General features: G+C 35.2%; 1 protein-coding gene across 1 annotated transcript in view; it reads right to left on the bottom strand.

The window, feature by feature from the left end:
• MYO16 (myosin XVI) overlaps positions 1-22,677 on the bottom strand; it is a 297,078-nt gene that overhangs the window by 96,369 nt on the left and 178,032 nt on the right. Inside the window, exons 18-22 of the mRNA XM_005145243.2 lie at positions 19,770-19,887; positions 18,913-18,984; positions 18,160-18,301; positions 9,354-9,426; positions 127-279 (exon numbers count right to left, since the gene is read on the bottom strand). Of these exons, the coding sequence (XP_005145300.2) occupies positions 127-279; positions 9,354-9,426; positions 18,160-18,301; positions 18,913-18,984; positions 19,770-19,887 (558 nt within the window). The remainder of the gene's footprint in view (positions 1-126; positions 280-9,353; positions 9,427-18,159; positions 18,302-18,912; positions 18,985-19,769; positions 19,888-22,677) is intronic.

Raw genomic sequence — 22,677 nt, 5'->3', positions numbered from 1 at the left:
CCCTCTACAGTCTCTTTGGACTCATAACCTTCTCTACAGATTGATACATCTGAAAATGAAAGCAAAAGTGTATATTACAGAGATTGTGCATAAATATACATGATGCAAAATTCATCTGAAAACTACCTGAAAGAAAAAATCCAAGGCTGCAGTATGGTTACTAAGAGAATACACAGTTTCCGTGGCAACTCCCTCTTGTACACACTCTGCTTGCTCTTGTAGGAAAAGCACTTCATTGATGTACTGGTGCACCTTCTCGTTGGTCATGTTAACACACAGCTATTGTAAAATGAAATAAAAAAAAGGAGTATTAGAACTTCACTGGATAATGTTATCGGTGAAGGCTTTACTGCATGTCTAGTACATATGAAATAGGATGAAATGTCAATTCATTATATGTTGCCTCTAAGCAGACTATAGATTACGAAGACCCTAGGGAAACTGTGAGCATGGTGAGGCATTGGAAGGCACAGGTTGCCCACAGAAGTTGTGGATTCCCCATCCCTGGAACTGTTCAAAGACAGGTCGGGTGGGGCTATGAACAACCTGGTCTAATGGAAGATATCCCTGCCCATGGCAGGGGGGCTGAACAAGGTGATCTTTAACGTCCCTTCCAACCCAAATCTTTCTGTGATTCTATGATTCTTATTGAAGTGGAAATTTTACTGGAAAATTCTAAAGCTCCTCTATTACTCAGAAATGAAGAAAACAAACTCCTAAAAGAGTGAAGAACACTTTATATAAAGAATGATGCAAGGAACGCTTGCATGCAGTCTCTTTTCAGACCAAACAAGTCACATATTTTTCTGGTCATAAACTGTATCTTACATGAGTAAAGTGTGCAAAAGCAATTCCACCAGCAAGTCATATTCAAACATATTAAATATTTGGATCCATCCTAAAATTATATTGCTTAATATCCCAGTGAAGGAAAGGAACCCAAGTAAAGTGTAATAGTTGCCTGAATTTTCCATTAACACTTAATGCTAGTATAGTTAACCTGCACTTGCTATACAATGAAACAGACTAGTGTGAAATGAAAACAAAGTAGAAATGAAACAAAACCTAATTTTACAACCAAAGGTCTGTTATTAACTGTCTTTACCAATGCATGATAGTGCACACAAAAGACAACCTCGAACAAAATCACTATTTTTTATAATTGAGATTCCTGAAGATTGCTATCTCATTTTATTAACAATGAAAGTGTACAGTTGACTAACACAATTTACTTATTTTATAGAAAAAGCCAGGATTTAACTTTGTGGTAGGCAAAATATGTTTTACTGCTTGCTTTTCAAATTCTAATTACAAAATCTTTTTGGCAACTTCTTAGTATTATTTTAGAAAGCAGACATAACATTACAAGCTTAAACTTCACAGGCTATGTAAAGCTTTAAAATTATGCATGTTCTGTATACCTTTGTTTGGAAATGAGTTCTTAAGAGAACCATGTCATTTAACTTTACACAGGTATATTTTACTGCAATGAAAGTTGGCAAAATCATTATAAACTCAAGCTTACTTTTTATCAAGTGCCAATCTCCTAAAACGTATAAAACCAATTAATATACCTATATCAAGGACCTGACTGGAGAGCAAAATTATTAAACTATACAATTTGAGCCAAAGGGAAAGACTGTTTTAGTCATATCTTTAAAAGATCAAATAAAAAACATTGGTTTTAACTGCCAGAAGTAAAAGGCACAGTATTTTGTTAATATATTCATACATAATACATGGTGGACTGGTAAATCAAAAACTACATTTATAAATTTCACTGATCAGGATATTATGGCAGTGCTTTTAAGTAATACAAATATGTCAATATGTCATTCACATTGGCAGACTTGCCATAATGGCAGTAAGGTTCTGTAAACTAGACATACAAACTGCAAGCTGCTCCAAAGCTGCCCTCTCTGGCAGTGATTGTGAGTAAAAGCTCTGCAGAATGAGAACCAGGAGACCAGCCAGGGACTGCTGAAAAGCAAGACATTCTGATCATATATTTCTCCATTTAAATGTTTTATATAACCTGCTAGGAAAGGATAATAAAATGAACTCTTCAAATTAAAAGCTTGACACGTGTTGACATCATAATTAAAATAGCTGAAATGTAGAAATCAGATGAACTAAACTAGTTTTCCTAACCCCACCCCTTTTGCTCCATGTCTTTTGAAGTATTATAAAAAGCACTGACATATTTTCAGAGCAAAGGTATGAAAAGTTCAGAAAACTACATTTTTTAAACATATATTTAGTTGCACCCATGAAAACTAGATTCAAATATGGTTGTAGAAGTAAAAGAAAACACAATGAAATTTTTAACTAAAGCAAATGTTGTGGTGATACCATTAAAGCACTGTACATTCCGTTTACCTTGCAGCATCACTCAATATAACCTGTGGTACTTTTTGTCATTAAACACTGTTAAACTAATCTTTGCATGCCTCTTACTGGCTCTATTGTATGTCTCTTCTGTCAGAAATCCTACTTTCTATCTGTCCTTCTTTCCAATTCTAACTCAATATCATGTCTCAGTGAAAACAAATACACCATCAACCTGTCCAAGTCTTCATTAAAAAGTACTTCTAGAATATTATTAGAAGAAAAAAAAAAATTTTTGTTCAAGTATTTAATCAATCAATCAACTTGCAGTGTCATCCAAATTGCAGAATTTGGAAAATAATATAGTGGCATTTGATAAAAGCAGTAAGTATGAATCACATTAGACAGTGTTAACTTGATCTTTCTTTTACTACATTTGACCAGTTAATACTATTAAGTATACTCCAAAGTTAAATTTAGGTAGAAGATCAAAATTGTACTGTACTTTAAAGACAGAAAAGACCTATGACTAATGAATTCTTCCTGGTCTTCATTTTTTTATAAATAGCTATCTGAAAAGGCAAAAAGGGAATTTGTGAAAAGAAAACTTGGTGACTGTCAATCAGTGAGAAAATGATGGATGTCAACATCCTTTCAAAAGCTCATTTACATCCTCTGGTCATGCAAAAGGATTAGTACTCTCAAGGGATGTGTATTCAGAGCATGGAGCAGAACTTACACCTGTCATATGAACACATCTATCAGGTTGTACGTTATGGGCTGAGATGATGAAGCTACAATGCCAAGTTTAATTTGCAAGGATGTGCTCTAGCATTTCTCACAAATGCAATTCTAAGATAATGGAAGAAAGAACCATCTTATGTTTCGTGACATTGGACTCAGAAAGTATTTTTAAGCCTAATTTGATAATCACTTATTTTTCAGAAGTACCTTCAGAAGTACTGTTCCCATTTGCTACCCAAGCATTTCCACATCCTTTTCTTATGTAGAGTACCAATGAGAATATTTTTAATAAATGTATAAGAAAAGCAGAACCTGTTACATTCCTTCCTTTGCCTTTGATGTGCAATAGGACCTAATACAGATTTCTTCTTTTCCATGCAGCTCAAACACAAATTCAAAACAAAGTCCTTCCGTATCTCTTTCAGAACTTTCACTAGGAATTCATGTCATCTCTGGGGTCAGTTGCCATTAGCTGATCTGTGTTCCTCAAATAAAGTAAAATAGAACCCACTGATAGATTAAAATTTTATTATGGGTATCTGTCACTGGAAAAGCCTTCCACAAAAAAGGGTCTGAAAAAACCCTATAAAAAGGACACAATTTCAAACAAAGTGGAATAGTCCACCTAATTTTATACATACAAAAATATTAAACAAACAAACAAACAAATGTGGTAACAACAGTCTTTCCTTGAAAGAGTTTGGAATTAGATATACTGAAATAGTTTCAAATGATTTTTTTACTCATACTGCTGGCTGGCAAGTAAGTACTATACGATGAAAAAGGGTACTGCTGTGGAAAAGTAAGATATCAATTAATAAATGTCCTTGTGCAGAATTACACCAATCAATCACAAACTGAATCCATACGGGAATCTCAATTTTAGATAAATTATTTTACCTTTGGCCACAATGTGTCTATCATAAAAGAATAAAGAAAAATTAAAAATTTTGATGTCAGCTACATGATAAGCCAGATTTAAAACTGAGTAACTGGTTTTCCGGTGGCTGACTGGTACACTGGATACATGACAGCATCCTGCACAAAGTGAAAAAAAGTGCATGAAGATTCAAAAGACTAAAAAGACTGAGAGGGGACAGAGGTACACCACGACAAAAGCCATGCAGACTGCAAGATCCACAGGAACTGGGTTAAGGAACAACTGAAAACACAGTATCATCAGGCTCCTGAGGAGAGGAATAGTTTTTTACAGCCCTGCTCAGCTTTTCCTGGGACCTATACCATACCCAAGGGTCCAGTTCCAGGCAACACCATGGCCATTCCAGTTTCCAGCCTGTCACCCACTACTCTTGACAGGACTGCAGCCCCAGCTTGCTGCTTGTTGTGTCAGGGTGCTGTTAGCAGCCCTGGCCTGCTCACCATACTCAGGCCCTGCAGGATGGTGACCATCAGGGAGAGAATGACCAGCCTTGGGATCTTCCTGGTGCTTGGCTCCCGGATGCCAAGGATTAGCTGTCTCTTCCAGCTCCAGAACAAGGATATTAAAAACCTTCCTGTGAATGGAGGCTAGCAAAACTGACTTAAAAATATCACATTATTTTTCCTTTTTAAAGGCTGAATTAGGATAGTAAAACATTATTCCTCATCCTATGGGTAATAAGGAATGCCCCAGCACTGGGAACTGCAGTGGGAGGTTCTGCATTGAAGTCCCTGCATAGTATCAGAGCTTGGTGTGCATCAGAAGCCACGTATTACACAGGCTACTACAGAGAAAAGTGGAACAATCTGTCTATAATCTGGACAAGAAAAACCAAAGAAGGCTGATCTGCATAAAATAAAATATTGGAATGCTCCTTCAATCTGTCTGAATTAAAAAATTTGAGTGCATGACCTCCTGTCTGCTATCATTGAGACTGCAATGACTACAGACAAGTTAAGTAATGAAAATTAGCTATTCATATCCATCCACCTACAAAATAGGCAACATAAACTTACATTTGGATAGCTTGAAGTGGTCTAATGGCTGAGGCAATGCAATTTAATAAAAATTAATCTGTTATATCTGTTTTGGGTAGGAAAGGTCACATGACAAAATGAAATGAAGTTTCAGCATGGTCAACTGAACAAATAACATGTTGAGATGTGAAAACCTACCACACCTAATAATAAATGTTGGCAAAAATTGCTGTGAACACAGATGGGTTGTAGAAACTCTTCTGCCTCACCATACTGACTCTGAAGTCTTGAACAGGGCAGCAATACTCTGTGTTCTTGGGGCTAGCTAGCTCCTACCATGAGAGATGCACTGCACAGAGCTCCCATGGGAGCCATGCCTCTCCCAGTGCTCAACTGCATCACACTGATAATACACAGATGCTTTAGTAGGTATACAGTTGAATAGGAGTCAAGAGACACTTGACTGTTCCTGACTGGTCCTAATTCAGATAAGTCACTTATATTTCCTAAAAAAGGAGGAGATACATACATACATATATATATATGCATATACACCCACTTTCTTCTGCAAAACTTAGGAGGTCTACAGGGGCAAAATACCAAGCAAGAGCTAAACACATTGTTTAGCAAGAGCTAAATGTTGTTTCAGTTTACTATTTACTCTCATCAGTGAGGAAAGACTACTAGACTATTCTATTTAACCGCATTATTGCTCTTAATAATGTTTTCACAACTACAAGCCTTAATTTCTATAGAAATGACCTAACTTTCAGCAGGGGGAAGAAAAGCTACTCTTGTCATTCTAATCTCTGGTTCTTATGCTGATCTTAGAAACAATTAGAGGAAAATGGTACAGGACACTCTGTTAACCTCCCTTCTTGCTTATCACTATTATGTTCCTTGGCTATGAGATCTTTCCAGTTGCATTGTATGAGCTTGTGGTTAAAGAATACAAAGCATAAAAGTATAATGAAGATAGCAGCATTCCTTGACTGCACTATTTGGACTTCTGCTGTGAAGCAATCATGAATAAGATCTAACCTAGTTTTAAACTCTACCAGAAGAGAATCTGACATTTTCTATTTTTAAAGGAGTGCAGATTAAACTATGACAAATTAAAAAAGAAACCTAAGAAAACATTGAAAACTAACATTTAAAGCTGTCATTGCTGGTTTTGGTAGAGCACTCACATTCCCTGAAATGGTCACAAAATGAAGGCACTTTCTGCATATAATAGGATAGTCAAATCTGTGCTTACTTATGACCATGTTCTAGTGTGGCTGCATGCAAAGCTGTTCTGGCACAGCAGGTAAGCAGCTGCTCTATGAAAATGCTGTTCTCAAGCTAATGATCACTGCTAGGAAATGACTCTAGGTTGCAATTGGGGTGAGCTAAAAGTGTTCTGCAGTCATTTAACATAGCTCAGCTGATGAGCAGAAATTCACTTATTCCTGGCAAATCAGAAGCTTTTAATCTGTATTAACCAATTACTCCCTCAGACTGTGATTTCCAAAACACTGCCCCCTCTATTCCAGCGTTACACTACATACCTGAATTTCATACCAATTTTCATATCAATTTCATACCATATTTCATACCAATCATAACTCTGCTCACTTATTCCATAAACTTATTTACTGTTATAAGTATATGTCCTATTTTTGTTATATAACATATCACAAACATTCTATAAAATGAAGGCTTACCAATGTTCACCAAGTACAAGGAAAACTGAGCATTTAGTTAATACTGTTTTTAACTTTTAATGCCTTCTTTGTAATTGTCTATAAAACTTTTCTCCTTGCAAGCTGTCAGTCACATCATTTTGCCTTCAGAAGTTACCAGATTTGTAGTGTAGACATAATTAACCTTACTTGTCTAGTTCTTTGACATCTATTGTCCTATGCATTGTTCATGAAGCATTCCTAGACCGATTCTCATTTGCCTTTGACATTTCAGTACTCTAATGCTTTGTCATTCCAACACCCTCAGTAGATTGCACAAGTTATTCTACCTGGTTTATCCAGATCTGTCCTCTTGAACTGTCTTCAAACACAGTCTATTAAAATAAATTACTTAAATCGACATGTGATTTAGTATCACGTTATTCTCTTAATGATGATATAAAACTATCAATTGACCTGATTTGAAGCACCTGAAAAAATCATGCAGCTGCTTAGAATGTTTCCAGATTTGGGCAATCGGGAGGTTTTAATCTTTTTTGAAAACAGCTGTATTTTTTTTTCCAAAGAAAGCAGGCAGATATCACAAAGAATGCCTTGTCTTACACTAATTTGAAACAAAAGGTTCATTTTCCTCAAATTACTTTTTTTATGCCATTTTTAAATACATTCATCTAAATCTGATGAAAAAGTACTTTTTATGGCTTCTTCACTGTTTGGCTGGAACATTTAAAGTCTGCAATCACAGGCCTTGACACTGGGCACGTTTGCAGACATGATGCAATGATTTGCATGAGGACCTTATCTGGGCTAACAAGCTTATTTATCATCAGGGTTAACGAGCCCAGGCGGAGTATTGAACTAGGCTAAACTGCTAGACAGCTCAAGCTTTTAAGCGCAGGCTGGTTTGGGTTTGTCTGCATGTTTACACTGTGCCACATGCAGATACAAATTGCTTCTCTTCATCAATACTGCAACTTATCACTTCAGGAATCACATTATAGTGTTCACATAAAAATGAACTTGGTAAATCCTTTACCTCTATTCTATCTTTTCAGAAATGCAGTTCAGTAGTTTCTGAGGTAATGACTCAAGAGTATTACTCAATATTACTCAACAAAATGCATTCAGTCCAGGTGGAAGGACAGTAAGTGTTTCTTGAAAAATATTAATTTAGAATAAATAAAATAAAAATGCCAAGCTGACTTTGAAATTACCATGTTTCCTATGCAGAAATCATAAATTACTTTTTACTTTTCTTTTGGTCTCATATTTTCTCTTTCAGCATCCTATGCAGTCACTACCCAGAAAATTACTTACCCCAGAAACTGGAATTCATGGTATTTCATGATGTCAGTTGAAGAACTTAAAGAGTTTTGTGACAAAAAAAAATGCAGAACAGAGTCAAAAGGAAAATAACCAGTAAACCCCAGGATGCACCATTTTCTTTCAAGATGCACAGAATACTTTTTAATTATTAATCAGTCAGGTTTATGATTTTTTTTTTCATAGATATTCAGTCTGTTATTTTTTTTTTATTTTTCACTTGATATTCTCCCCCAAAGCAGATATTCACACTGAATAAATGATTGTGGATATTAGCACACATCAACACTCCTTAATACAGCAAGGTACCTGTTTAAGACAGGTAGAATGGTAAGAACAAAAAGGGTTCTGTGAGAGGAGAACTGGAATATGTTTAATTGCATTCTTACATGCTTTTTTTGAAGGCAGAGGTAAGCTTGCGCTGTTTGTACTTTCGAACACCTGGAAACTAGGTAGTGATGTAAACATGCTACACAAACTGAAGTAATATGGCTCTGTGACTTTTAGTTCACTAGAAAGTTGAGCCATAAAACAATGGATTGCTGAGATGAAGGGGCAAATTCTGATTGCAAACATTATCAAGCCCTTTGTTGTTGCTGACGCCATTTCTATTCTTTTGTATGCTTTGATTTTCTATTCTATTCTATGCTTTCATTTTTCTTCTACTGCATTACAAAATGAATGAAAACTGAACAATAACTTAGACAAGTTACTAATGCTTTCAGAAATATGTAATTCCCAAGAGCTTTGGTGTTCAGACAGTAATGTTGAAGGTGGGCAAACAGATTCATAATTATCAAAAAATGTTTTATATTTAAATGTATTTTTAAGCATTTAGTGAGCTAAAGTTTATTTTATTTTCTGTGGATGTAATTCAATTTTTTAAAAAGTCATGTGTTAAAAAGTCACACGAAGGTGAATCTGCCAGTAATGGAACTTAGCATAATGTAGCACTTTCATTCATTTTTTTTTTTTCCAAGGCATCTGAAAACCTTTTGATCTTTCTTCCAGGCCACTGTATTGTCCTCACTGACCTAGTTGAAATATTGCTTCCACAAGCATGGAAACAGACAACACTAAGTATTTCCCTCTGATAATCTTTCAGTGCTGGTACTACCAAATCATCATGGTAGGTATTTACTAGATTCTTTGGAAAATTATACATAACTGTCCAAAGCCTGGGTTTTAATTCACCCCCATGTAAATAGAATGAGGAAAAAATATTATAAAAGAAATTTTTGTCTCCATGTATGTTTATATTCTGATCAAAACACTTGTTTTGGCTAAACCCCAAAACCTTAATAGAGGAATTAACATTAACAATTACAGTAAATTCAGCAAAATATGACCACATACCTGTTCAAAAGTATTCTTTTGAAATTCTTCAAATCCAAAAATATCCAACACTCCAATTTCAAATACTTGGTCACTGGGAAAAATAAAAAAGATATTGACAGTAATATGAATTCAAGCAAGAGAATAATACACTTGCTTCAGACAAAAGTATTTCTGCTCTAGGATGAAAGCAGGCTGTATTTCAAAAACACAATTCAAAATACACAAGCAGACCATACATACGACAGAATTAAAATTCTAACCATCAACCTGTTATAGCAAACATAAATAAAAGCAGGGTCTGAAATTGTTTTAGCAGAAACTTTAAAAACTAAATATTTAAAGAAGGAAAAAAATATCTTAGCTTCTTTGAAGTCCAGTTTCTAAAGGCATAGGTATTTATTCACTCAGATGAAGGACAGCCATTTTGTGGAAGCTTCAAAACTTCTTGGTTGCACTCAGTTACATCTTCCAGTTTCTACTTCAACAGCCAGAACTGCTTCTACTAATGCACTTCAAGGGAAACCTGTTAAGCCAAAATCCTCTCTCTGCCAGCATCAAGTAAAGGCTGTGAGCTCTGGCTGCACTACAGGTTACATCTCTCAGCGGAAAGAATAGGGAGAATTTGGGCATGAAGAAGACAGATGTTTCTTCTCTGTGTATATAAAAGAATACTTGTTGGCAGTACACTTAATTTATCATGTGCCACTGTCTGCATTCAGAGAAGAGCTTTTATTTTGGCCCAGTGGAAGGATTAAAGCAGAGCAGTCACCCAGGATTTCAACAGGAGAAATGGAAAAGGGGTAGTGTTGCTATTCTGTACTTACTTGAGACTAAGTCATTGTAAACCTGCTCTGGAGAAGAACTTAAGTTCTCTATGGGGAGCAAAATTAATGTTCTGGAATATCCTGTTGCCGGCTTTGGAAGGATTTGAGAACTCTGCATGAAAGGTCTGGGTGCACAGAAGCTGGGTTTTGCTTTATTTTTTTCACAGTGTTATTAGAGAACATTATAAGTACATTGTAGTAAAAAAATTGTTTCAGTCTGCCTGTGTGAATGCAGTGGGACTTTCTACAGAGTGAAATGATCTCCCAGCAGGATGAAGACTGCACTATAGCCAATAGCTTTCCAGAACAGGAAAAATCATTCAGCTTCCTAAGAAAGAAGATGGATAGTTTCTAAATCAGATGAGTTTTCTGTTTACCAACATAATTTGTAAATATATGGGTTTATATGCATACAAATAATATTGCAGCCTGCTGTTTCTGAAACCCACTTTTCCTACCACATTTTCCCTCCATGTTTCATGTTTTCTCTATGTCTAAATCTATGTGTATATCAAGATAGAGACATAAAGGAGAAAAAAAGGTAATCCACCACTGAAGTACTTTAGCTAGCTCTATTATAGACATTCTAAACACTACCATTTAATTAGGTGAGGATCCAGCCCTGAAAATGAATTCCAATGTAACAAACAAAAAAAGTAAAATCATAAAAAAACTGAGTACCTCAAAAGAAGCTAGGAAAAACAATCCTCGGAGGCAAGCACAGCCTTCTTCAGAAATCATACCCAAGAAGTTTGTCTTCATTTCTAACATGTACTAGTTCAATAAACTACTAATCATCACAAGACTGGCTATGTGCATAAATGTCAGACATCAAGAGTTACATAGTAAATCTAGTCTACAATTATTTTCTTGGGCAAGAGAGGTTATTGTGAGGTTGATTAGCCTCCAAGGGAATTTCTGCATTAGAAAGTGTATAGATATATCACCATCTTCATCTCAAGCAACAAGTGCAATTTAAATTGTGTTTTAAAATGCAAGCCTTGCTTTCAAGTGTTTCTGAGTAGAGATGTGTGTACATTCCTTGTCACAATGTGTTTTCAACAAAACCACATCAGTTCTATAAAGAATGTGATGCTTGAAAAGTGAACTACCTCAGACTAATATTGAAAAACCATCATAGTTTTGTTTTTAAATAAGTTTTGGATATCCCCAACAAAACAAAAATAACCTAACAACAAAAAAAACAAACCCCAAAACAAAATGCAAACCCCCAAAATAAACAAACAAACAAACATAAAAACCAAACACAAACAAGCCACCACATTCTGTCCCTAGTTTGGAATTACAGAATACTTAATAAGTTTTCATTCTTCCTTTTTTCTTTTTTTTTTTTTTTTTGGTCATTTATCTATACCCTTCCTTCTAGGAAGGCAAAACACGAACTACTGTGACGAACTACTGTGTAATACTACACAACAGCTGAAATACTGCATTGTATTTCACAATTATTAAGAGCCACTTAACATAGATGGATCAGCTTATCCCTTCTGTGTCTGATTCAATGAATAGACTTGAGGCTGGATTGCTTACAGCCCAGTTGATTGCCATGACTGATTTTGTTAAATTAGTTTGTCTTACTTTCTCTCAAGGAATATAAAAACATTTGCATTAAGGAAAAGACCAAAATAAACTGACTTAGTGAATTATTACAAAACAGTCAAAACAGGAACTTGGCCCTATTTTCTAAAACTCCAGGTAAAAGCCTTATCAGCCAGCCTATTGCCTACCTCAAATAACATTCCTTACCAAAACTGTGATATTTCCAAGAAATATCATTATTTGCTGAAGATGCATTTGTTGACAGGAAAACATGTTATCCCAAATTTTTATGAACTCCATTTGATAATATTGGTCTTGTATTAAGAGAAGATGCACACATTACATGAAAAGAGCTGGAGGCAGGGCAAGTATGAGAGAACAAGGCTCTGTATCCGCTGCAATACTGACAACTTACTAGTACATTATGGCATTTATCTGCTAAATCTCACCAACCATGATATTAATTTTCTGTATTAAATTATTGCTCAGAATTTGAGAATTAAATAGCAACAGATAGCACAATGTCAAAATTAAAATCATTGATTTATATGTTGCTAAGAATTACTTTGGGGTTGTTGTTTTTCTTTTTTCTTTCTTCTTCCTCTCCTTTTTCTTCTTCTTCTTTTGTTTTATACCACTTTTCATCTCAGAGGGAGGCTCCATATATGTTTTTCCGTGCTAGTTGTCAATCATACTAATTCCAGCAAAATTACTTTCTTTAAATTAATGATAGCAGAAATTCCCAAGGCAAAATAAAGCATGAATGATGCCATGTTTACAAATGAAAGGACATGTCACTAGTATCTAAAAGAACAAATGTCAAAAAAGAGCACTTTTATTCTGAAAAATCACCTTATTTTACTTTATTCTTTTATGGTTACTAAGCATCACTCACACTTTTCCTCATTATGTTTCAGATATTCAGTGTTTACTTTGTATAAGGAAAACAGCTGCAGTTTTAGTGGGGACTTCGAATGTCAAGTTTGACAATATTTCCTAGCACAGAAATTGGAAAACCAGCAAATTCTGAGTATTTAACAAATATTTTTATCTCTTAGACCAACACATAGATGTGGATAGTTAAAACTAGTCATGGATATTAGCCATAACTCATTTGATTTTTGTGATTTACAAAAACAGCATTTCAACTGATAATATTTTATGTCTCCAGTTTCACCTTTTTCCTCATAATGACATCTCTGTAAAGATGTCCTTACAGACTAGAAAAACTTTTAATCTTATATACTTAACAACTTGTTGTGGTTTAAGCCAGGACACAACTACATTATAAAGAAACTACGTAAAAATTCTTGGCAACTCCTAAAAAACAATACACATGCACATACAAAAGACACCCCGTCTGATGATCTACTGTCTTTGCAGACATCTTGCTGTTCATCAGGAGATGATCTTGATCTACTTGCCATTCCTGGCAAAGTGAACAGAATTCCCTTTACAATGCTTCTGACCCACTGCTTCAGACAAAGCTATAGGATATTATTTGATCATTCTTTTTCTTTCATCTCACATGGTTTTCAGCTCCAAAATACACATTTCATTCCCATTGGCCTATATAAAGCAGTGAGGTGAATCTGTTGAGGCCAGATGATCTAACATGTCTTTTCATCTGTCCCAGATATAATATTTCTCGCTCTTCCTCCAACTGCTGCCAGTAACCAGGAAGTAAGCCAGTAGGCTTATGTCTGATCTGGATAAACTAGAAGTGATACTGATTAATGAGGAAATATTTCTAGGATTAGATGAAGTATATAAATTAGCCTTCAAATGAGGACACTCAGAATTCTAATTAATACTCACTCAGTTCTCCCAGGGGGACAGATTATACCTGTTGTCATAAATACAGTTCTTGAAGGGAACAGGCTGAATACTCCTTGTTGGAGATGTTCTTCATCTCAGTTACTAAACCAAACATGTTTCTGGGACTTTTGAAAGATTTTTCTTTTTTTTGAAGACTGAGATTTTTTCCTGAGACTTGGTGTCACTGCCACATCTCTCATTCATGCTGCTTAGCAACTGTCATTTTTCTTTTAATATTAATTACCTTACCCAGATGTGAGTGGTACCGATAAAAATAGTGGTCAGACACAGTGGTAAGAGACACTGGCTCCATATCTGACAAACATTTCTTTGAGTGACTTGACAGGTATGGCAAGAAGAAAGAAACATATTTGCTAACAGACCTAAGATCTAAGCCCTCTAATCAGAAGCATATACTCCTCCCCAACTCTTTAAAGCACAACAGTTTTATGCTTTAAAAAATTACAGTATTGTTTATTGAAACACTGGAAATGATCCAGACTAAAGCAGATCTCAAAATATGACATTATGCGCCATATTGTATTCAATGCTTTGTATTGTTTGTGTGTTTTAAAGATTTCCCTACCTTCACACATAGAAACAATTCTCATGCTGTGGGTTCATGTTCTGAACAGGAGCTCTCTTTCCTTCCTGCACTCTCAGCACCCTTCTATTGGGTTACATAACAGATAAATAAAAGTTTTAGTATATGCTCTGCTTTTTTAATTAAGATAGGGAGAATTCTATTTCAAAATATCTCAATAAATCACAGAATGGTTTGGCTGGGAAAGGACCTTAAGATCATCTAGTTCCAATCCCCCTGCCATGGGCAGGGACACCTCACACTAAACCATGTCACCCAAGGCTCTGTTCAACCTGGCTTTGAATCAGACGATGTGTATTAAGAATTTTGTAAATGAGACTACTCAGACTTTCTTTTGCCCAAATAACTGTTGCCAGTGCTACTCTCTGTCGATATCCAAATTTCACTGGGAATAAGACTGCACAATCAGAATACACAAGCTTTCAGGAAATACTTATTTAGAAATATTCTGTATGCTCTGTCTGAATATTTGAAACAGAAATCTCCTATGGCTGACTGCTGATAGAAACAGAAGGTATAACTGAATGGTAGATTGCTCTTGCCTGAAAGACAGCAGGCATGTTGGCATTAGCCCCATCTTCAGGCCATGGAAGATAGAACATTTTACTGACTAACTAATCAAACATCACACTTTTTAGTTATTAGTAGGCAGGGAAAACAATATCAAGATTTCCTCAAGCATATATGCCTAATTTGCTTGTTTTCCATCAGAAAAGAAAAACAGCATTTCACAAGAGCTCACAGACATTCTTAAAGCTCCATAAATGTAAAGTCCTCCTGCAGACTGACTCAGGAGTTTGTAAAAAATCATCTGAAGACATTTAATTACTAATATTTGGATCACTAATTTCAACTTTGACAACAAACTCTTTTATCTACAAAACTTCATACTTATTTGAATGAAAGTAAAAGAGTAGTAAACTTTGAAGAGTTAAGAGTCTTGGAAATAAGTTCTTCTAGACAATTTTTATAATAATAAAATCACTAGAACAGAAAATCATTATATAAATGAGTGAAAATAAATACAATTTAAAAAAATAGTTATATGCACCTGTAGTTATTTTAATAGCTTTCTTCTAATCCCATTCTAGAGGCCAATTACAGAAAAGCAGTTTCTCCCCAACAAATTACTTTAAAACAACACTAAGATGAATAAACTTATGAACCTCAAAGCACCTTGCAACCAGTCCAAACTAGCATCCCTGGTTATGATTCAATTGTAACTAGACAAAATCATAAGTAACTTTTTATGAAGGAGAACAACATTTCTGAAGTTGCATTATCTCATATAACACTGTCATTAAAACCTATTTATTGGGTAGTATTATAAAGCAATGAATTTGCTGGATTCTGGTAATACTTTTATCCTCTATTTTTCATGCCACTGGAGCTTGGTTTTTGCAGTTTTTCAAAGAATCACCCACCCTTCCTGTAGATCTGATGGCAATCATCACTTTTACTTTGCCTGTAACCAGCCACAAGCTATTTCATGGTAAATATAAATCAGTATTAATGACCAAAATCAAGTAGCTTCACCATAAAAGTTAAACAGGGGTAACTAGTTTCCTCAAAAATGCCAAGATCAAATATTTCTCTTAAGAGTTACTATGCCAATAAATCTAAGTTTATTGCTTCATAAATCCTCACTGAAGTAGGATGGAAGTACAGTTAAGCTATCTCACAAGAAAACAAGGGAAACAAGTTAGAAACCTTATTGCAGGCTTCTGATGAAGGCTTCATCTCATCTGATAAGTAGTAACTGTAAGTTTCTGACAAGGGAATGAAGTATGGCCTGAAATGTATTAGCCTTAGTTAGTTAATGTCTTTGAGTTAGTCACATTAGTTAATGTCTTTGGTGCATCTTTTAGCAGAGGTTTATTAAAACAGCACCAAACTGGAGGCATAATGCTGCTAATTGATAGAATTGCTCAGATGTATATGAAGTAAATCTGAACCACAAATCACAGATTGATGACATCACTTGCATTAATCCAACTTGCATCTTGAACCGTGCCTGATTTACTACTACAGGTTATGCAACATGATTAGGCTGGACCAAAAAAAACTGGGTGTGGGGGAGGTATTTTTTTTCCTAAGCTGTCTAACTCTATTGAGGTTGAAATACTAATGAAGGATCAGCTTAATTTTCATTTAAAATAAGCTATTTAGCTTCAAGTTTGCAAAGGAACCTGAGGCTGAATTTGGCCTGCTAAAATTTAACATGTCTTGGCAGTACTGGCAGGAAATCCTGAGCTGGTTAGCTTCCTTTAGTTAGTCTAAATGAAGAATTACCCTTTTTCAAGCATAGGTATAATATAAAACTATTACACATTCCTCACTCCTGACAACATCAAACACCTGTCCTGTTTTAGCTAGGGTTTACAACATCATATAGTCTTCAATTTACCACACAGGTAGAAATAATTTCACTGAGAATTATTTCCAAAAGGCAGAAGTCACCTCAGGCACATACGATTGCACTAAAAGGTGTCTACAAGGTAAACAACATACAAACACCTTTCACTTTCATTATTTGAAGATCCTATGATACCTAGGAATTATAGTTTTATATTACTGAACAACAGAGACACACAGCACCCTATTCTGAAAGATTTTGAGATAGCAAATTCCAAAACTGCAAAATCACACATTGAAAAAATATTTCAAACAGTTTTAACAGATTTTTAATATACTGCTTTTAGATTTCTTCCTCAATGACTACTGTAAATGAGCTTACTGTAACTAGGAATAGCTGAGATGGATTGCTGTTTGTCACAGACACGTACTGACTTAAGCCAATGTTCCACAAGCCCCAGGAATGAATGGGGAAGAGTGAAATGTGACCACATGACACTGTCCTTTGTTGTTATAAACAGCATTTCAAGTTAGGACATGGACTGCAACACAGCTCGAGCTTGCTTGCCCAGGTGTCTGCAACTGTAAAGGGCTGTACAATCAGAAACAGACAAGTAAAATCTTTCCCTCTTACTGCCAAAACTTGCCTTTGCCTCCAGCAGGAAGCTAGGCACTCTGGTGGATTATGTAGCAACGTAAAGCTTTTATGTGCAGAAAGCTCTGAGTTATTCAGATATGGTAGCATTTTCTGTTAGCTACACCTATAGAAGACAAATGAGACTTATTACTAATTGGTCTGCGATTAGGAGAGTTATAAAAATAAGATTGTGAATTCTTCAGACTCTATGAAAATATTTGTCCTACAAAGTCAATGCAGATATGATACAAGGCAAAAATACTCATTATTTTTGTAAGTTTCACATCTGTCATTTGTGGATTTCTATTTATCAATAACACCAAGGCATCTTGTGCTTGTAAGAAAATTTACCTGAGCATGTGAGATGTTGAGCCTTGGTTGAATCACATGTATATGATCATCTGATTAGATCTGCTCTCTTAGTTTGCTACTTTGGTTCTACTGAAATTTCTTTTTTTCACTGTTTTTTGTTTGTTTCTTGAATGCTCCACTGATGCACATTAATTAGCATTATTTTTTTTCTAAGAAACCACACTGGATACCAACAGCATTGAATTTAGCAGATGATAACCTAGATACATCAAGAACATTCTTAGAACATTTAATTCAGTGTTTTACTCATGTTTAATTCATGTTTAAACATTTATTTAAAGGCCTTTGAACAAAATTCTGGGTTTAATACCCTGTGCTCATACCCTGGTCATATTTTTAGGAAGAAAGACCAAGTGTGTTCTGCACTAAAAAAAACACCAAGCCACTTTTTGCTTGTTGAAAGATCTAGCACATTGTCAGCTCTTAAAAGGCTACTAATTCAAACCACCCATCTAGATGCCTGCATGTCCCCCTACCCAAGCAAATAAATAAATATGTTATCATGAAAACAACTTTGAAGGAATGGCTATTGATTTAAAGATCCAAGCATCACTGCCATGCTATCCTAAAATGCTTTAAATGATGGAATTACATTTCTTTTGTGGATCTGGATTTGAACAGATAATGGCACACCCAATAGTTTGTAGTTCCTACCTGCCAATCTCATCTTGATTTTGAAGGTAGAAGTTGATTGTGTTGACTAAAAAGCTAAATAAACGACCATACAGAGTTTTTGCCAAAAGATCCCGGTAAAATTCTGCAATCTCTACAGTGTGCCTCCGTACAATCATGTCTCCTAAGAGAGAAAGCAGAAATTGGAGATGAAAGAGTTTTGTAAAGCTCTTCTTAATAATTTTAGTTACAGTAAATTTAGTTACAGTTGCTTCTCATTTGCCAAACCTATACATGGTGTTAGGTTTTTTTCTGAAGTCTCCAGTGAAAGATAAAAGACCGTCAAGCCTCACAAGACCTTCAGTCTGGAAACGTACATTGCACTTGTTTCATTAGAAAAGGGTATGAATACCACACAGAGGTAGCATTTTACTGAAAAGAACTTTCTCAAAAATTCTCTTTTTTTAAAGACACTCCTGCTGAATTCAGTTCTTAGTATTAATATCTAGTCTGTTATCTTGACACACTTTAGTAAGATTCGTCAAGTTAGGAGTCCATCAGCATCAGAGAGCAAAACTGCATTGCTCCATATTACAAAGACATTTCTAAATCAGTGGCAACCTGACTTACTGCATGGCAGGTATTCCTACATCTTCTTCAGAGAGCAAATTTACAAAACCATACAAGAAATTAAAAATAAAACTTATCTGCTTTTTAAATTCTCAAATTTGAATGATCAAAATGCAGCCACCAGGTGTAATCTATGAAAATGTAAGCTTGAAAGGAAAAGATTACCTTTAAAATACTGAACATCAGTTGTTAAGGCTGAAGCAAGCTCATCTGGTGAAACCTGCAGCATCCCTGCCACTGAAATGAAAAAAATTAATTTAAAGAAAGCCTGATCTGTGCTCTACTGCCTGTTTCATTTTTTTTTTTGTAACAGGTTTTCTTCTGTAAATGTTATTTTTGAATAGTGAAAGAAATCACACATTAAAGAGTGGTGTCACAGAAGTAATCAAAATTAATGAACACATAAAATTGGATTACTATGATCAGCACTTTGTGAAGTTTTAGTGTATCGGTATTACATTACAGCTTTCTTTCCCCTTTAAAGATTACTCAGGACTTTCTCCAGGGCTTGGCAGACTCTCTGGTATTAGAGTTAAGGTATGCTTTTTATTGACATTCTGTATTCATAAGCCACTGTGAGGAGATTTGTTAGTGACCAAGAGGGCAAACTTCAAAGCATGGAAACAAGAGACCCTTTTAAGACATAGATTTCTGAATGTAAGAAATTCAATTCAAATTGTTCAGCTGTTGACAAGCAGTTCAAGAGCATTCTAAAAAAAGACTGCATAAAGTACACTGTACAATATCTTTTGGCAAATGACAGCACTAAATGTGTCATTTAATTAGATAACCTGCAATTGCAAATAAATAAATAAATACAGCATTTTATTTCATTACATAAAAATTTTTAGCTTATAAAAACACCCAAGTCAACTAGACACTGTGTTCCCAGAGTAACTTATGAATTTTCAGAAGTCATATTTTTGTCTCCCTGGAATTGTGTTTCCATCTATCATGGATCAGCGTTAACTGTCCTGCTGTGGGACCAAGCAGGCGATGCTCCAAGGTCACGTCCTACTGACCTCTTTCCAGTAGCTGCAGGTCTGACACGAATGCTGTCTCAGCGTCTGTCAAAGTTGTAAAGCGAATGTCTCCAAGATGCAGAATTGCTGAGAGAATTACAAACATGTTCTCCACCTCCTGCACATATTTTATACAGGATTAAAATAAAAAAGAGATCCATTGAGCACAACAGTGAACGGCAGTGCTTTATAAAAATACAAACTTTATTGGTTTGTATCATTGGCATTAGCTAAGTATAAAAACTATTCATGTGTAAACTATTAACAGGAAAATCTGGATTTAGAAATCAAACTGGAACTTATTTAGGACATAAACAAACAAGATTAATTTTTCTTTTTTTTTTTTCCTGTTTCAATGTAAATCACATTAACTACTGAGTTAAGAAAGTTTTTCAGAAGGTGATAAAAAATACTGAAATATCTTTAATGGATGCATTATTTCTGCAAGAAATAAACATATCTTCTCCATAGAGAATTTCCAAGAAGATAGTTTCTCTTTCAGAGAATAGCAAGTTTTGTTTTTAATTCAGCCAATTGCATTCACAAACAGTGTCTAGTTCTAAATTATAACAGGTTTCTGGTAGTAAAAGCTGCATTTAGGGTCTAAAAGAAACAAAAGCAACCTCTCTTACCCACACACTTTGCCCCTGTGACTGCATGCTATGTTCTGATGTCTCTAAGGCTGTGAAACACTTATCTTTAGGGCTAGATTTTTCCTGGCCTCACTTTTACCTCAGCAAGAAGAGAAATAATTTTCTTGTTTTTTTTAAATGATTTTCAATTATGCAAACAAAAAAAACCCGATCCATTAAATATGCACCAAGAATGTTAAGACATGGAAAACATTGTATGGGTTAGGAAGCTTTTTTTAAGGTCAGTTATATAACAATGGTGCTCCTTTAAAATTATGAAACAGGAAATCTGATATCCGCTATAGCATTACATGGCATTATGCACAGTAAAGTTATTCCTGAAATATTTTTGAAAAATAGTATTTGGAACCTGGTTCTACTGAAACAGTAGAAGTGACAGTGAGAAGTCTCACTGTAATGTGCAGAGGAAGATCAAAAAATACACTATAAATGAAATACTTAGCCAAGATATCCCCTTTACTTTCAGGTAACTGCAATGAATTCAGAATACACTGAAACCAAGCTTGGATGACTTTTCATCAGTTTTCAAAAGCAAAAGGTCAAAAAAAAAAGCAGCTTTTCTTCCTGTTCCTTTCTCTAATAAATACACCTGTCATCAGAGGACATTAAAAGAAGCTTACAGTCTTTCTGGAATACAGAATATAGGACCTCTGATGCTGCTTAAACAACTCTGACTCTCTAAAGTACATTTCAAAATAAAAACTTCAATCTCTTACTGTATGAGAAGCAAACAGGGCAACAGTGTATTTTTTTATCTACACAATATCAAAGTAGAAGATTTTGAAAAGGCAGTAAATATAGGTGAAGTCTGAATAAGATGACTCTCACAACAGAACTGTCCTGCTTATATGGCCTTCAAACAACAGTGCTATACTATACTTCTTGGGAAGGCTTCTCAGGCAAGATGGAATGGCACACTAGGACAGCATGCTTCTTGCTTTGTTAGCTTGTTTAGAACTGCTTGGGGAATGACTGTACAGCATTGAATTGCAGCAGGCTGAGATAGCAGTTTATTCTGGTGATTTTGGTAATGCCTTTTGTTTAGTTCACATTCCAGATTCCAAAACACTTTGTCATTGTGCTCTAAGATGCATGTTCCTTCAACTTTAAAACAATTTTTTAATAAACACTGACATACTTTGCAAAATACTATTAAAGACTGCTAAGGATTTTTTGTGTGTGTTGTTGAATGTGGCTAGACAGGAATAATACTTACAGACCTTTCCATGTATCTCAAAGTAATGGGTAGAAATTTCAGGAGATGGGTTCTACGTACATATTTCCTTTAACCTCCAACACAGGAAATCTGGAGCTCCACAGATTTCTAAACTCCTAGATGATTATTCTAATGCTGCCTGGATATGGAAGAGCCTTAAGATAGTTTACATTTTTCATTTACTTCCATTCAAGAACACTGAGCAAAGAGAAGCTGGAGTGCTGGATCCAAAAGAATATTGTATGTAAAGTGTTCTCAGACAGTTTCTGCAGGCTTCTAAACCACAATTCATTATGCATTCAATTATTCATTTATTGGCTGAAGGCCTTCCCTAACAGAACAGAAACATTAATGAAAGAGCTAGAAAGACTCGCCCATCTGTGAACAGTGGGCTAAATGCAGAAATGCCTGATATTTTGCTGCTCAAGCAGCTGCAGAGCTTGAGACTAAGAGAAAGGAACAACTCTGTATATAGATACATAGACCAGATAGACATACATGTTTAATTTTTTTACATGGCCATGTGAATATCTGTGAAAAAAAAAAGCCACTCTTTTTTATATTAAAAGGTGGCACAGGTTACCAAAGAACATTTGTTACTATCTTAGCCAGGTAATGCAAAACAACTCCACGATCTACCATCACCAAAGAAGTCAACCTCGTATCTAAATAACAGCTCCAACAGACTCAAAATTTTTGTTGCTGATAGCCCTTGATCCCTTTTTATTACATCTGTTGCCCACCTGTCATCTTTTATGAAAATCTAACATACTGTTACATTAATCTTTCCTCCACTTTTTTTCTGAAGATGCTAAATATTATGTAGGGGTAAATAGGATTTTACCCTTTAGAACTTCTGTTGTGTATTTGTTTTGCAGAAGTATCCCAGCTACAATGTTAGGTGTTACACGCATACTTAAGAAACACAGGGAGTTTGTTAAATATTCTAGTATCCTGAGGCAATTACTCAGTTTATATGAGTGCTTATACTCAGACCTCCATTTCTTCTGATTCCTATCACAACTCTGTCCTCCAGAAC

The sequence above is a fragment of the Melopsittacus undulatus genome, chromosome 2, assembly GCF_012275295.1.
Source record: "Melopsittacus undulatus isolate bMelUnd1 chromosome 2, bMelUnd1.mat.Z, whole genome shotgun sequence".
Classification (NCBI taxonomy): domain Eukaryota; kingdom Metazoa; phylum Chordata; class Aves; order Psittaciformes; family Psittaculidae; genus Melopsittacus; species Melopsittacus undulatus.
The sequence above is the reverse complement of the archived record's forward strand: the minus strand, read 5'-3'. Positions and strand labels throughout refer to the sequence as shown.